The sequence below is a fragment of the Lithobates pipiens genome, unplaced genomic scaffold (assembly GCF_037356315.1).
Source record: "Lithobates pipiens isolate NorthernLeopardFrog02 unplaced genomic scaffold, aLitPip1_a1.2 Scaffold_13, whole genome shotgun sequence".
In the NCBI taxonomy this organism is placed as follows: domain Eukaryota; kingdom Metazoa; phylum Chordata; class Amphibia; order Anura; family Ranidae; genus Lithobates; species Lithobates pipiens.
In genome coordinates, this window is record NW_027507718.1 from 330,592,084 (window position 1) to 330,606,743 (window position 14,660).

At 41.7% G+C, this 14,660-nt stretch overlaps 1 protein-coding gene across 1 annotated transcript in view; it reads left to right on the plus strand.

The window, feature by feature from the left end:
• The first annotated feature begins 2,207 nt into the window (after positions 1-2,207).
• Positions 2,208-14,660, plus strand: part of HHIP (hedgehog interacting protein) — a 150,233-nt gene continuing 137,780 nt past the window's right edge. Inside the window, exon 1 of the mRNA XM_077476973.1 lies at positions 2,208-2,753. Within this exon, the coding sequence (XP_077333099.1) occupies positions 2,223-2,753 (531 nt within the window). The 5' untranslated portion in view covers positions 2,208-2,222. The remainder of the gene's footprint in view (positions 2,754-14,660) is intronic.

Here is a 14,660-nt window from a genome sequence, read left to right on the forward strand (position 1 = left end):
GAAGACACACTCAATGAGGGCAGGGACTGAGAAGACACACTTAATGAGAGCAAGGACTAAGAAGACACTGAATGAGAGCAAGGACTGAGAAGACACACTCAATGAGGGCAGGGACTGAGAAGACACACTTAATGAGAGCAAGGACTAAGAAGACACTGAATGAGAACAAGGACTGAGAAGACACTGAATAAGAGCAAGGACTGAGAAGACACACTTAATGAGAGCAAGGACTAAGAAGACACTGAATGAGAGCAAGGACTGAGAAGACACACTCAATGAGAGCAAGGACTAAGAAGACACAATTAATGAGCATAAAGACTGAGAAGACACACTGAATGAGAGCAAGGACTGAAAAGACACACTGAATGAGAGCAAGGACTGGGGAAGACACTGAATGAGAGCAAGGACTGAGAAGACACTGAATGAGAGCAAGGACTGAGAAGACACTGAATGAGTGCAAGAGCTGAGAAGACACTGAATGAGTGCAAGGACTGAAAAGACACTGAATGAGTGCAAGAACTGAGAAGACACACTGAATGAGAGCAAGGACTGAGAAGACACTGAATGGGTTCAAGGACTGAGAAGACACACTGAATGAGAGCAAGGACTGAGAAGAAACTGAATGAGAGCAAGGACTGAGAAGACACACTGAATGAGTGCAAGGACTGAGAAGACACACTGAATGAGAGCAAGGTCTAGGAAGACACTGAATGAGTGCAAGGACTGAAAAGACACACTGAATGAGAGCAAGGACTGAGAAGACACTGAATGAGAGCAAGGACTGTGTTATATGAATGCACAGTCACACTCCATCACCACATATATTGGAATGAGTCCCCTCTAGAACACCCCCATTATATGTGTAGAGTTTTGGTCTATATGTAGTGCAATGCATCCCCCATAGTGAGTATGTGGTGGAATGTCCCCCATAGTAGGTATATATGTAGAGTATTGCTCTCCATCATGTGGAGGAATGCGTCCCACATAGTAAGAATGTAGTGGAATGTGTCCCTTATAGTAAGTACGTAGTGGAACGGGTCCCCCATGGTAAGTAGGTAGTGGAATGTGTCCCCTATAGTAAGTACGTAGTGGAATGGGTCCCCCATAGTAAGTATGTAGTGGAATGTGTCCCACATAGTAAGTATGTAGTGGAATGTGTCCCCCAAAGTAAGTATGTAGTGGAATGTGTCCCCCATAGTAAGTTTGTAGTGAAATGTGTCCCCATAGTAAGTATGTAGTGGAATGTGTCCCCCATAGTAAGTATGTAGTGGAATGAGTCCCACATAGTAAGTATGTAGTGGAATGTGTCCCCTATAGTAAGTACGTAGTGGAATGGGCCCCCCATAGTAAGTATGTAGTGGAATGTGTCCCACATAGTAAGTACGTAGTGGAATGTGTCCCACATAGTAAGTACGTAGTGGAATGTGTCCCACATAGTAAGTATGTAGTGGAATGTGTCCCCCATAGTAAGTATGTAGTGGAATGTGTCCCCCAAAGTAAGTATGTAGTGGAATGTGTCCCCCAAAGTAAGTATGTAGTGGAATGTGTCCCCCATAGTAAGTTTGTAGTGAAATGTGTCCCCATAGTAAGTATGTAGTGGAATGTGTCCCCCATAGTAAGTATGTAGTGGAATGAGTCCCACATAGTAAGTATGTAGTGGAATGTGTCCCCTATAGTAAGTACGTAGTGGAATGGCCCCCCCCATAGTAAGTATGTAGTGGAATGTGTCCCCCATAGTAAGTATGTAGTGGAATGTGTCCCCCAAAGTAAGTATGTAGTGGAATGTGTCCCCCATAGTAAGTTTGTAGTGAAATGTGTCCCCATAGTAAGTATGTAGTGGAATGTGTCCCCCATAGTAAGTATGTAGTGGAATGAGTCCCACATAGTAAGTATGTAGTGGAATGTGTCCCCTATAGTAAGTACGTAGTGGAATGGCCCCCCCCATAGTAAGTATGTAGTGGAATGTGTCCCACATAGTAAGTACGTAGTGGAATGTGTCCCCATAGTAAGTAATATGTAGTGAAATGTGTCCCCATAGTAAGTATGTATAGAGTTTTGCGTCCGTTCAGTAAACATGTAGCAGTGTGCCCCATGTGCGCTGAGCGCTCTCCCCGCCCCCCTGTATACAGGCCGGTGTACGGTGGGGCAGTGACGTCAGGGGGCGCGGGGTGGCAGCACCTCCTTGCTCTCTAGTTAAAAAGAAGCAAAAAGAGGAGCGAAACATGAGAGTCGAGCGGAGATGCGAGGAGAGCAGCACTCACAGCCATCCCAGTGAGCCGCATCCACACAGGCAGCCGGGGAGGACACACAGCATTCCAGCGCCTTGCCAAAGCCTTGTCCCCCGGTCCCTGCCCCGAGCACATGAGCCCAGCTCACCTGAGGTCCCTCAGACCAGCTCACCTGAGGTCCTTCAGACCATCCCACCTGAGATCCCTCAGCCCGGCTTAGTGTCTCCATCGCCTACACCTGGACTTGTTGCTGGCAGGAAGATGCAGATGTTTCAGTGGATGTTGGTGGTGGGCTCGGCTCTTGTGGTGCTCCTGGAGTGTGAAGCCAAGTATGGGGAGAAGAGTGACCCTACAGCCAGGAGGAGAAGGTGTCTGAATGGGAGCCCCCCAAAACGTCTGAAGAAGAGGCATAGGAAGCTGCAGAGCCTGGACCTTGGGGGGGCTGGGGAGGGATGTAGGGGGCTCTACCCCCGGCTCTCCTGCTGCTCCAAACCTGAAAGCACAGGCTTCTTCATGGACCCCAAGGTAGGTCCTCCTGGCTACCTACAACCACTCCAACATGGCCCAGAGGGCAGGCTGTGCAGGTGTTTGCTTGCTGAACTCATCCTTCTGAAGGCAATCTTTTATATTTTCATTTCATCCAACTGCATAACGCATTTACAGGTGGACTTTATCTGCAGCCGCAGCGCATGCGTGACAGGCTGAGGCTGTGTGCTGATGGAGCTGTCACCGACAGCTGTGGGCTTTCAATCATGTGACCACTGTGACAGTCAATGACCCACTTAAAGGGGTTAAGTATTTACTATAAAGATTGCAGAACACCTAGAACGAAATCAGGTAGCTGGAGCAAGGCTTCCCTAGATGCCTTCAGGCTTCGTACATTATAAGGGCTCATTCACACTCTTAGGTGGATGCGGGATATCACTTTGTATGCGTCTAAATGCAGCACTATAGGAATCATTTGGGCCAATACGCACAACTGTGTCTAGAACCAGAAATGTATGCAGTGTGCCAAAAAAAAAGTAGGACACCATTGCAACCGGGCACATCGTTGCACCCAAGGCCATGCGTATGTGCAGATTTTTGAGGTGTATTTAGTAGTTATGAATATTTTATGCAGGATTTTCCGATAGCTCTGCCAGCAATGACCCACATTCTGCAAAGAAATGATGCCTATGTTCATGTGAATGAGTCCCAAAGCTGGACTAGGAAGGGAAAAATCCTCCCTGACAGTGGGGCTACCTCCGCACTGCAAGGATTAGCTGCTCATTTCCTTCTGGAGGACCAGGAAAAGCAGTTTTCTTTACCTGATCCTCCAGGGTTTAGGATCGGTCACCACAACCTCTTCTTCCCTATGCTTTGATGGTGGCAGGTCCTCTGATGTCATCAAGTACAATGCATGGCCAAAAGCCATGGCTGTGAGGATGCCAAGGTACAGCTCACTGTGTTGGGGAAGAAGAGGAGAGCGTAGACTGCTGGAGGAGTGCAGGGTAAGTAAAACTGCAGTTCCTGGTCCACTAGACCTAAATAAGCTGTTTAGCCCCGATGCAAGGGAGTGTTTTTTTTTCCCCGGAAATTGGCTTTTTTGGTCATCTGTGTCCCATTGGGGGGGATTTCCTTTTATTTCCTGCCCCAGAGACACAAAAGCAAAGTGAGGGGAATCCCTTTCTTGGAGGTGATCCCCAGAACAACTTTTCACATTGAAAGAAAGCCATCTATGGCTGTTCTGGTGACAACTCAACATTTGTGAATGTGCCTTCCTTTCAGTTTTGTTGTCAGTAATTCCCTAAGAGAGACACACATAGCAATAGATGCAAAACACATAAAACCACCAACATTTTGGAGACACTGTGGGGTTGATTTACTAAAACTGAAAAATCTGGTGCAGCTCTGCATAGAAACCAATCGGCTTCCAGGTTTTATTGTCAAAGCTTAGTTGCTGTCGTTAGAAGCTGGTTGGTTTCTATGCTGTACCACGATTTTGCACTCTCTAGGTCAGTGATTCTCAACCAGGGTTCCGTGGAACCCTAAGGTTCCTCCAGAGTTTGCTAGGGGTTTCTTCAGCATTGGGCAATTTCTGCCTCTCAGATAAGTTCCCACTGACACCATTGATCTTTTTAGCTATCTGTAAGGAGGTAATTCTTCCCAATGACCACAAGTGTAAGGACCATTCTTCTCACTGACCATCACACTAATGTATCATGAGTTGTAGATTTCTAATTTTTAGCAGGGGTTCCCCGAGACCAGAGAACTATTTCAAGGGTTCCTCTGTGTTGAAAAGGTTGAGAAAGGCTGCTCTAGGTTTTAGTAAATCAACCCCTGTGGTCCACGGTCTCAAGGTGTCACCAAAGCTCTGGTGCCTTTGTTTCTTTTTTTGTTTTGCCTCACAACCTGTTGTTGTTACAATGAAGATCTTAGAAAAGATCTGAGATCTTTAACCTCAGGTGTGCTGGTCATTTCTGCTACTCGAATTCTTCAGGTATCTCTGTTGGCCGTGCGCCTTCCTCAAGGTGCAAAAGGTGAAGGTGTGGGATGGATTTTCCTTCAGCAATAAATACCTGACAAGGGACCTCTTTTCAAAACAAAAAAGGTTTGGCTTCATATAGTAGTAGTAAAGTAGTGCAGAGGGCAGTAGATATAACAGCCAATAGGATTTTATCATTGATAAAATGATGTATTGCACTTGGCAAAAATGTAATTCTCCGCTATTCCCAGGAGGTGGTTTTTCTTTTAAGTTGAATTTATGGTGCACACAAAATCTGGTACAGATGTGTATAGTAACCAATCAGCTTCCAGGTTTTATTGTCAAAGCTTAATTGAATAAGCTGAAGTTAGAAGCTGATTGGTTATTATGCACAGCTGCACCAGATTTAGTGTGCACCAGTTTTAGTAAATCTCCCCCAGTTAGTGCTGAATACTATAAGTCCACTCTGTCTTTTCAAAGCATACCAGGGCAGCTAATCTATAGCAACCGCAAGGGGCCACAGGTTGCATCTCTTTAATGTAGGTAAGATGGGCCAGGGATGGAGCTCAGAAGTCCACATCTCTGTGCTAACAGCTCTTGACACTAAGAGGCTCCAGAACATCACATGTGAAGGGAAACAGGCAAGCGCTGCGGGAATTTGATTACCATCCAATGCCTCGTTACTAGCGTCCTTCAAAACTGAAAGAGTCCATTGATGTTAAGATATCTTTTCAAGAATGTCTGTGTACCATTTATTTTCATATCGCTGCTTTAAGGATAGGATGTGAGCTCTAATAACCTTTGTTACTGTACTGTTGTATTAACTTCATGGAAGTGAAGGCATAGGGTATAAGGGTTTGAGAATTCAAGTGTCCCATTCTTGTATAAATGAACTTAATGCGATTTTAGTGGTGCGTTTTAATGAAACGGTAAGATTTTAGTGCTGTTTAGCTCACATACTTTGATGCAGATCATAGGAACTTTGTCTTTATAAAATGTATGTATTTGGGGTGTAAAATGCATTTTGTGGGATTGATTTACTAAAACTGGAAAGTAAAAAATCTGGCGCAGCTCTGTGTAGAAGCCAATCAGCTTCCAGGTTTTTTTGTCAAAGCTTAAAGAGTAACTGCACATTTTTGTTGAGGGAAAAAAAAACATTTCCACCATGGGTGATCTATGTACATTGCAAGGATGTTAACAAACTTTGTTTCAGATTCCTACCTTTTGTTATTCTGAAGAAATAGCTGTTTGTCTGTGTCCATGTGCTAAGTGAATCTAATCGGAGTGGTTTTATAATTATTAATCAGCTGCTGCACCTGCAAGGCTCTAATGGTGAAAATTACAGGGTCTGTATCCCTTTAGACGTGATTTACCTTTTGGGGGGTATCTCACCAAAAAATACTTTTTTTGTTGCAGAAGATGCCCAAAATCTGACTTGTATCTTAGGGCAGAGTACTGGGAAAATCAGTGAGTCAAGCAGGAAATGATATATTCAGGGGGGCGTTCTGTACACCATCGATGTACAGAACGCCTCCAGGTTGCCATATTGCTTTTTTACAGAAAATGACAGCTTGCAGATTGAAAAGGAAAGGTTGTTCTTAATTAACATTGAATTACAATATGACTTTGTATTGAATTGTATATGCTATATATATTTTTTTTTATTTACTATTTTTTTTTTTCACAAAAGCGGAGTTACCCTTTAAATGAACAAGCTGAAGTTAGAAGCTGATTGGCTACTATGCACAGCTGCACCAGAATATGCACTCTACAGTTTTAGTAAATAAACTCCTATGTGTTTTATAAGGACTGTATTGTAAGCGAGTTATAAAACAATGGGGGTTGATTTACTAAAACTGGAGAGTGCAAGATCTGGTGTGCATGGTAGCCAATCAGCTTTTAACTTCAGCTTGTTCAATTAAGCTTTGACAATCAGCCCCCGTTCACATTGGCACAATTTGACATGTCAAATCGCACGCCAAATTGAAGCTTTTTGGCAGCAACGGCACTGTCCCAACCGATGCGATGCCAACTTTGCGGGACTGCACCGATTTTCAAAAGTAGTTCCTGCAGTACTTTTAGCGACTTCGGGGGTGATTTCAATCGACATCTGTGCATGAACCCGCACAGATGTCTTTCAAATCGCCCCGAAAGTCGCACTGAAATGCAGGTTTGAAATTGTGCGAGCTCAGCTGTACTCATGCAATTTCAAACCCGCGTTCAATGTGAACGAGGGCTTAAACCTTGAAGCTGATTTGTTTCTATTCAGAGCTGCACCACATTTTGCACTCAACCAATCAGAATTCAGAAATTTTGCAACCAATCAGAAAGTCTGAAACCTGCTAGCAACTTGTATAAAGTGGCAATCAACGCTCCATTAGGATCTGTGTTCAACATCTACAAACTGGAACTGAATGCTACTTTAAAAGCTTCAACGGAGCTTGCTGAAAGCTCTGTAAATGCTTTGTCAAAGCTTGCTGTTCACATGGCTCTTATACAAGCTGGCCTTTTGCTTGCACATGATTGGATTATGGAAATCAGCAGTGCTTTACCACATTTATTAAGCTCTAAAGAAAATAAGTGCATTGTACTTGCAGCGTGCAGGTTCACTTCCAAAGCGCACAGTCTAGTTGGCTTTGGTAAATCAACCTCACTGTCTGTATTGCCCAAACCCACCATTCAGATTTAGGCTGGGTTCACACTGGTGCGATCTCAGACATCGCATATGATTTGCACTGCACTGCTGTGCAGATCACATGCAATGTCTGTGCAATGCGAATTCAGCCATACAGATTGTATGGCTAAATACGCATCGCATTCGGACCAAAGTCGTGCAGGACCCTTCTTTTGGTGCGCACCAGAATTGGATCGCATGGCTGTTAAAACTCATGCATTTCGAATCCTGTCCGAATTGACAGTTCGCACTGCGATATACGAACCGATCTGGGAGTGTCATTAACTTTGTATTGACATCAGCAGCGGTTTGCATAGGGCAGTGTGAACCGTGCCTTAAAAGAGAAGTAAAGGATTTTTTTCTACCCCCCCAATTATACTTACCTAGGTGGATGCATCATCTGTCCCCCGCAGGCTCTACACTGAGAACTGAGTGATCGAACACCGCTGATCACTCGGTTCTGACAGCTCTGCGAGCGTCTCCTTTAAGCTTGTATTTAGCAATGGCATTTGGAGAGCAAAAAGTTTGAATCTGGTTGATTGGTGGCTGTGAGAAACAAAGATAGTTCTTGCTAAGGGAAGCTGATAACATTGGACCAGGCTTTTGATTTAAAAAATAAATAAATATATATATAAAAAAAAAATACATATATATATATATATATATATTTATTTTTTTATATATATTATAGTGTGCAAATGACTACTTAACCACTTCAGCCCCAGAAAGATTTGCCCTCTTCCTGACCATTTTTTGCGTTATGGCACTGCATTACTTTAACTGACAATTGCGTGGTCGTGCGACGCTGTACCCAAATACCTTTTTTTTTTTTTTTTTTTAAATAGAGCTTTCTTTTGGTGGTATTTGATCACCTCTGTGTTTTTTTGTTTTTTTTCGTTGTAAACAAAAAAAGACCGACAAATTTTGAAATTAATATATTTTTTTAATTTCTGCTATAAAACATATCCAATAAACAAATAAAAAACATGGAATTTCTTCATAAATGTAGGCCAGTATGTATTCTGCTACATATTTTTGGTAAAAGAAAACCCAATAAGCGTATATTGATTGGTTTGTGCAAAAGTTATAGAGTCTGCAAAATAGGGGAAAGATTTATGTTTTTTTTTTTTAATACTAGTAATGCCGGTGATCAGTGATTTTTAGCGTGACTGCGACATTGCAGCAGACAGATCGGACACCTAGCTGACATTTTTGACACTTTTTTGGGGAACTGGTGATGCTATTATGCCCTGCACACACGGTCGGACTTTCCGATGGAAAATGTGCGATCGGATCTTGTTGTCATGTATGGGCTCCATCTGACTTTTTCCATAAGAATTTCTGACACACAAAGTTTGAGAGCTGGATCTAAAATTTTCCAACAACAAAATCCGATCGTTTAAAATCCGATCGTGTGTAGACAATTCCGACAGACAAAGTGCCACACATGCTCAGAATAAATTACCAGACGAAAGCTATTGGCTACTGGCCCGTTTATAGTCCCATCGTATGTGTTCTACGTCACCGCGTTCTGAACGATCTGATTTTCCGACAACTTTGTGCGACCGTGTGTATGCAAGACAAGTTTGGCCCAAAATCCGTCTGAAAAAATTAGACGGATTTTGTCGTCGGAATGTCCGACCGTGTGTACGGGGCATTACAGTGATCAGTGCAATATATGCACTGACATTGCACTAATGACACTGGCAGGAAAGGGGTTAACATCAGGGGCGATTAAGGGGTTAAATGTGTTCCCTGGGTGTGTTTCTAACTGTGGGGGGATGGGCTGCCTGGGACAACACACAGATCCATCTTCCTGCATAGCACAAAGACAAGATCCTGTGCCATCTCTTCTCAGAACGGAGATCTGCCTTGTTTAATTCGGCAGAGCCTCGTTCTGTCTCTGCGGCGAATGACCGCGAGCGGCCGACGGACATCGAGTCCGCCGGACCAGCTGATTGGCTCCCCCCGCTGGCCAATCGACATGCGGCCACAAAAAAACCTCACGCATGAGCTATGACTAAGCACCCCATAGTGGTGTGAAACATGTCAGCTTTTCATTGATCCTGTGCCTCTGATGTCTTTGTACCAGAAGAATTTTTCTTGTCAAATTTGTTCATTGAATTTTAACAACTGGTATACATAAGTACATACGGTGGCAGCAAAAGAAAAGATCACATATATGGTAATAATACTGAGTTGTAGTTCCAACACTAAAATAATTTTAGCATGGCTCTAACTAGAGTAAAACCTTGGATTGTGAGCATAATTTGCTTCAGAAACATGCTTGTAATCCAAAGCACTTGTATATCAAAGCGAATTTCCCCATAAGAAATAATGGAAACTCAAATGATTTGTTCCACAACTATTTATTCATAGGCCCTTCAGTCTATAATCCATATAAAACGATTTTAGCCATGTGATAGGTTGTGTAACCATAAAATGTCCATCCACAAATGGAAGCTTCTACAAGGGGATTAGAAGCAAAATCCAGCAGGAGCTACAGGGTATAAAAGAGAAGAGAGTACAAAAGAGAAGGGAGTATAAAATAGAAGAGGGTATAAAATAGAAGAGGGTATAAAAGAGAAGAGGGTATACAAGAGAAGAGAGTATACAAGAGAGTATGAAAGAGAAGAGGGTATACAAGAGAGTATGAAAGAGAAGAGAGTGTACAAGAGAAGAGAGTATAAAAGAGAAGAGAGGCGCCTCTTAGGCCCCATGTAGACAGGACGCTGCCAAACGTACGTTCAGAGGCAGTTGAACGCCTTTTTCAACTGCCCCTGAACTCATTTAATGTTATCCTATGTGACCATGTACACGTCTCGTTTATTGCCATTTTTAGGCAGTTGCGCTTAACAACGTTTCTTTGAAAGCAAAAAAATAAGTTCAGACGCCAAAGATTTCCATGTTTCAGACGCAAAACGCGAATAAACGCATCTAAATGCAGTAAACCGCATTTCGTTTCTAGGTGTTTTTCGTTTTTGGGCATTTTCTTAAACAAAGGAGAACATTTTTTTTAAACGCTTCTAAACGCAAACGCGGCAAAAGGACGTATTAAACGTGGGTTACTATCTGTAAAGTTAAATTGTTCAGGAGAGGTTGTAAAAACGTTCCGTGTACATGGGGCCTAAGTGTAGCAATATATTGCTAAATGTTGTACCTTCATTAAATGTAACCATATTGCTACACTTAGAGGCGCCTCTCTTCTCTTTTATACTCAGCTGTAACTCCAAAGACATGCTGGTAGGTTAATTGGCTTCTGTCCAAAATTGGCCCTAGTATATGAAGGGGGACCTTGGATTGTGGGCTCCTTGAGGGTAGGGACCGATGTGAGTGTGCAATGTACAGGGATAGGGACAATTGTAGATACTCATTCAGGTTGAATTGGATGGACTGGTGTCTTTATTCAACATAACTATGTAACGATGTGACATGATGCTACTTGTATTTTAAGACATCGCATGTATATCAAGTCAAAATGTATTAAAAAATTTTGCTTGTCTTGCAAAACGCTCTCAAACCAAGGTTTTAGTGGCGGTTCACACTATTGCGATGCCAGACATCGCATGTAATTCGCAGCGCATGGCTGTTCACATTACATGCTATGTCTGTGCGGTGTGATCTCAGCCTTACAGATAGTATGGCTGATATCGCACTGCATTCAGTCCAATGCAGTCCAATGCAAATTCAGTCCATGCACAGGACCCTTTTTTCTGTTCGGACCAGAACAGGATCGCATGTGTGTTCACACATATGCGATCCGATTCATGTCCAAACTGTCAGTTTGCAGTGAGATATGTGAGCTGAAAAAATGGGGGTGTCGTTAACATATAATGACACTCCCCAGCAGTTTGCATATGGCAGTGTGAACTGCATGCGTGTCGGGTGCGATGCGGGAACCTGCAGTTGATTCGCAGGGTTCTCGCATCGCAATAGCGTGAAAATTGAGTACTGTCCGTGATACTTTTTTATTTGCACTAACTACTCAAAAGATTGCGTCATACATTGCATTAGAGAGGATAAAACCAATTTAGACCAGGTTAATATAAGATGACCCCAGATTAAAAAAAAAAAAGGTCCTAATTATTATCAAGCGTATTGTTTTTAAATAAAAAAAAATAATTTAAAAATTATTTATTATAGAATCTAAACTCTTATGCTACATATTGGAACTGTGTACGATTGGTATGATGGTAACCCAGGAAATAAAACTTCTTCCAGAACTATATACAGGCATACCCCACTTTTTTTCTACCAGTTATACTGCGGAAAAGTTGGCTCGGCTGCATGAATCGCCGTAGGTGTGCGTCAGCTCATGAATCGAAGAAATAGACTGGATGGCTGCACTCTGATGTTACCTTTATTGAAGATGGTTTTAAAAATTCTTCTGGTTTCTACTTTTCCCCCCTATTCTCGCTCTCCTCTTTCAATTTACTCTTTACAGGCATACCCCACTTTTAAGTACACATTGGGGTTTATTTACTAAAGCTTGAAAGTGCAAAATCAGGCTCACTTCTGCATATAAACCAATGAGCTTCTAACCCCAGTTCAGTTAAGCTTTGGTAATAAAACCTGGAAGGTGATTGGTTTCTATGAAGAAGTGAGTCTGGTTTTGCACTTTCCAGCTTTAGTAAATAAACCCCATTGTGTACTTAAAAGCGGGGTATGCCTGTAAAGAGTAAATTGAAAGAGGAGAGCGAGAATAGGGGGAAAAAAGTAGAAACCAGAAGAATTTTTAAAACCGTCTTCAATAAAGGTGCCAACAGAGTGCGGCCGTCCAGTCTTTTTCTTCGATTCCTGAGCTGACGCACACCTACGGCGATTCGGGCAGCCGAGCCAACTTTTCCGCAGTATAACTGCGGCGGCTGCTTCGGCAAGAGGTTAAAGACCAGTTTTGGATGGCCTGTTGAATCTGATATCAAATCGAACTAGTTGCCTATCCTAGTTCATTGGTTTGTGTTATTAGAGAACATTGCAGATCTGTCTTTTTAAGTGTCTGACATGCGGGGTTAGAGTTTGTATTGCGTTCACTTTGCACATTAGTGGATGATGTTGATGAGAACAAAGGTGCAGTTGTCCCATTTACAATCAAATAGGTCATCGGGCAACGTCTGAGCTGTTCGTTTTTATGGCGCCGTGCAATTATTTTGTGGGCAGGTTATGATGTAGAGCTGTAAAGTTTGCACACGTAGGGTCTTGTGCCGTGAAACACCTGGGAGTCTTCTCAGCGCCCCCCACTCTCCCTCCTGCCCACCCTCCTGCCCACCCTCCTTCCTTTGCCAGTATGATGTCAATGCAAAGCACAGGAAGCAGAAAGGGGTTAATAGTGCGTCGGAATGTGTACGTTTTGTATATACATGTCTATAATGTTTGTGTTACCATTTGTGTACCTTTTTTAATGGTGTTTATGAAAGCGGGGGGGTGCATGTGTGTGCTTATTTATGGTAAGTGTACAGTACATGATGTTGTCGTTAAATATATACTGTATATATACACACTTTGCCCCGCTGTTAATAAATAAAGACTTGTATATAGGTAAAGCACATTTCAGTGGGTGGCTTTTTGTATGTGATATAAGCTGTTTATCTGGAATACGTCATTGGCATGTGTGTTTTTTTTTGTTTTTTTGTTTTTTTTTGTTTTTCTATAAGTGTGTATATGTTTGCCTAGCTAACCATAAATAGGGTTTAGGAGAAATAATGATGTGTTTATAAGCATTGAATTTTAGAAATTGCGCTACAACCTTTCCATTTACAAACAAGGCTAATGCTGCATCTGCTTTTTTTTTTTTTTTTTTTTTTCGCCCCAATGTTTTCTTGTTTATAGAAGAAGCTATAGCCTAGTACAAGATATACACATCCTAGTAAGAAGTACACAACTGTGCTCTGTGTTAGATGTTTGTGTGCGATGTATAGGATTACTGGGAGTTTTGCTGTTGCTTTGGTGATTACAGATGTTGAGCCGGTCAGATACATCTTGTCTATACCATGGACAGAGACATCCTTGCAAAACAAGCCTCACATTACAGACCACACAGAAAAAGGTCTCAGCTTAAGCCAGGTTTTAAAGCAGAAAGGAGATGCTTGCGAAGATGTTTATCTTGACACCTTTTGTAGCTTCCTTCCGCGCCTGCAGAGCTTGCAACGTTTTCTGGCTGTCAAGGGCTTGAATTGCAAAGAAAAAAAAAAAAAGAAGCTTCTTAGCTATTATACTCGTCTGTTAGAGGACCCAAAAATGAAAAGGGAATTGTTAACAAGTATTCATTTGGCTGCTGATTTTCATAAAAAAAAAAAAAAAAAAAGTTTGACTGAGTCCTGTATATTTAATTAGGCAGATGATGCAGGTCTTAGTAAAAAAGTAAAAAAAAAAAAGGCTGTACAACTAACCACTGCAGCCCCGGAAGGATTTACCCACTTCCTGACCAGGCCATTTTTTATTTTTTTTTGCTATACGGCACTGCGTCGCTTTAAATGACAATTGCGCGGTCGTGTGACGTACCCAAAACAAAATTGATGTCCTTTTTTCCCACAAATAGAGCTTTTTTTTTTGTTGGTATTTGATCACCTCTGCGTTGGTTTTTTTTTTGCGCTATAAACAAAAGAGCGACAATTTTTAAAAAACACAATCTCTTACTTTATGCTATAATAAATATCCCAATTTAAAAAAATTAAATTAAAAAAATAAAACCAGTTTAGGCTTGATATGTATTGTGCTAACACATTTTAAGCACATTTTTATCCACAGTTTAGGCCCAAAACAAAATTGATGTCCTTTTTTTTCCCCCACAAATAGAGCTTTTTTTGGTGGTATTTGATCACTTCCTGCAGTATTTTTTTTTTTTGTGCTATAAACAAAAAAAAGAGTGACAATTTTGGGAAAAAAAACACACAATTTTTTACTTTGTGCTATAAAACCTTTCCAAAAAAAAAGTTAAAAAAACAATCAGTTTAAGCCGATATATATTGTGCTACTTATATATAGTAAAAAAAAATGGCAATAAGCGTATATTGATTGGTTTGCGCAAAAGTTATTGCGTCTACATAATAAGGGATAGATTTATAGCATTTTTATTATTTTTATTATTTTTTTAATAGTAATGGTGGTGACCAGTTATTTTTAGCGGGACTGTGACATTGTGGCGGACAGTTTGGACACCTAACTGACTTTTTGGGGAACCAGTGGCGTTATTACAGTAATCAGCGCTAAAAATATGCACTGTCATTGTACTAATGACACTGGCAGGGAAGGGGTTAATATGAGGGACGATCAAGGGGTTAAATATGTTACTTGCAGC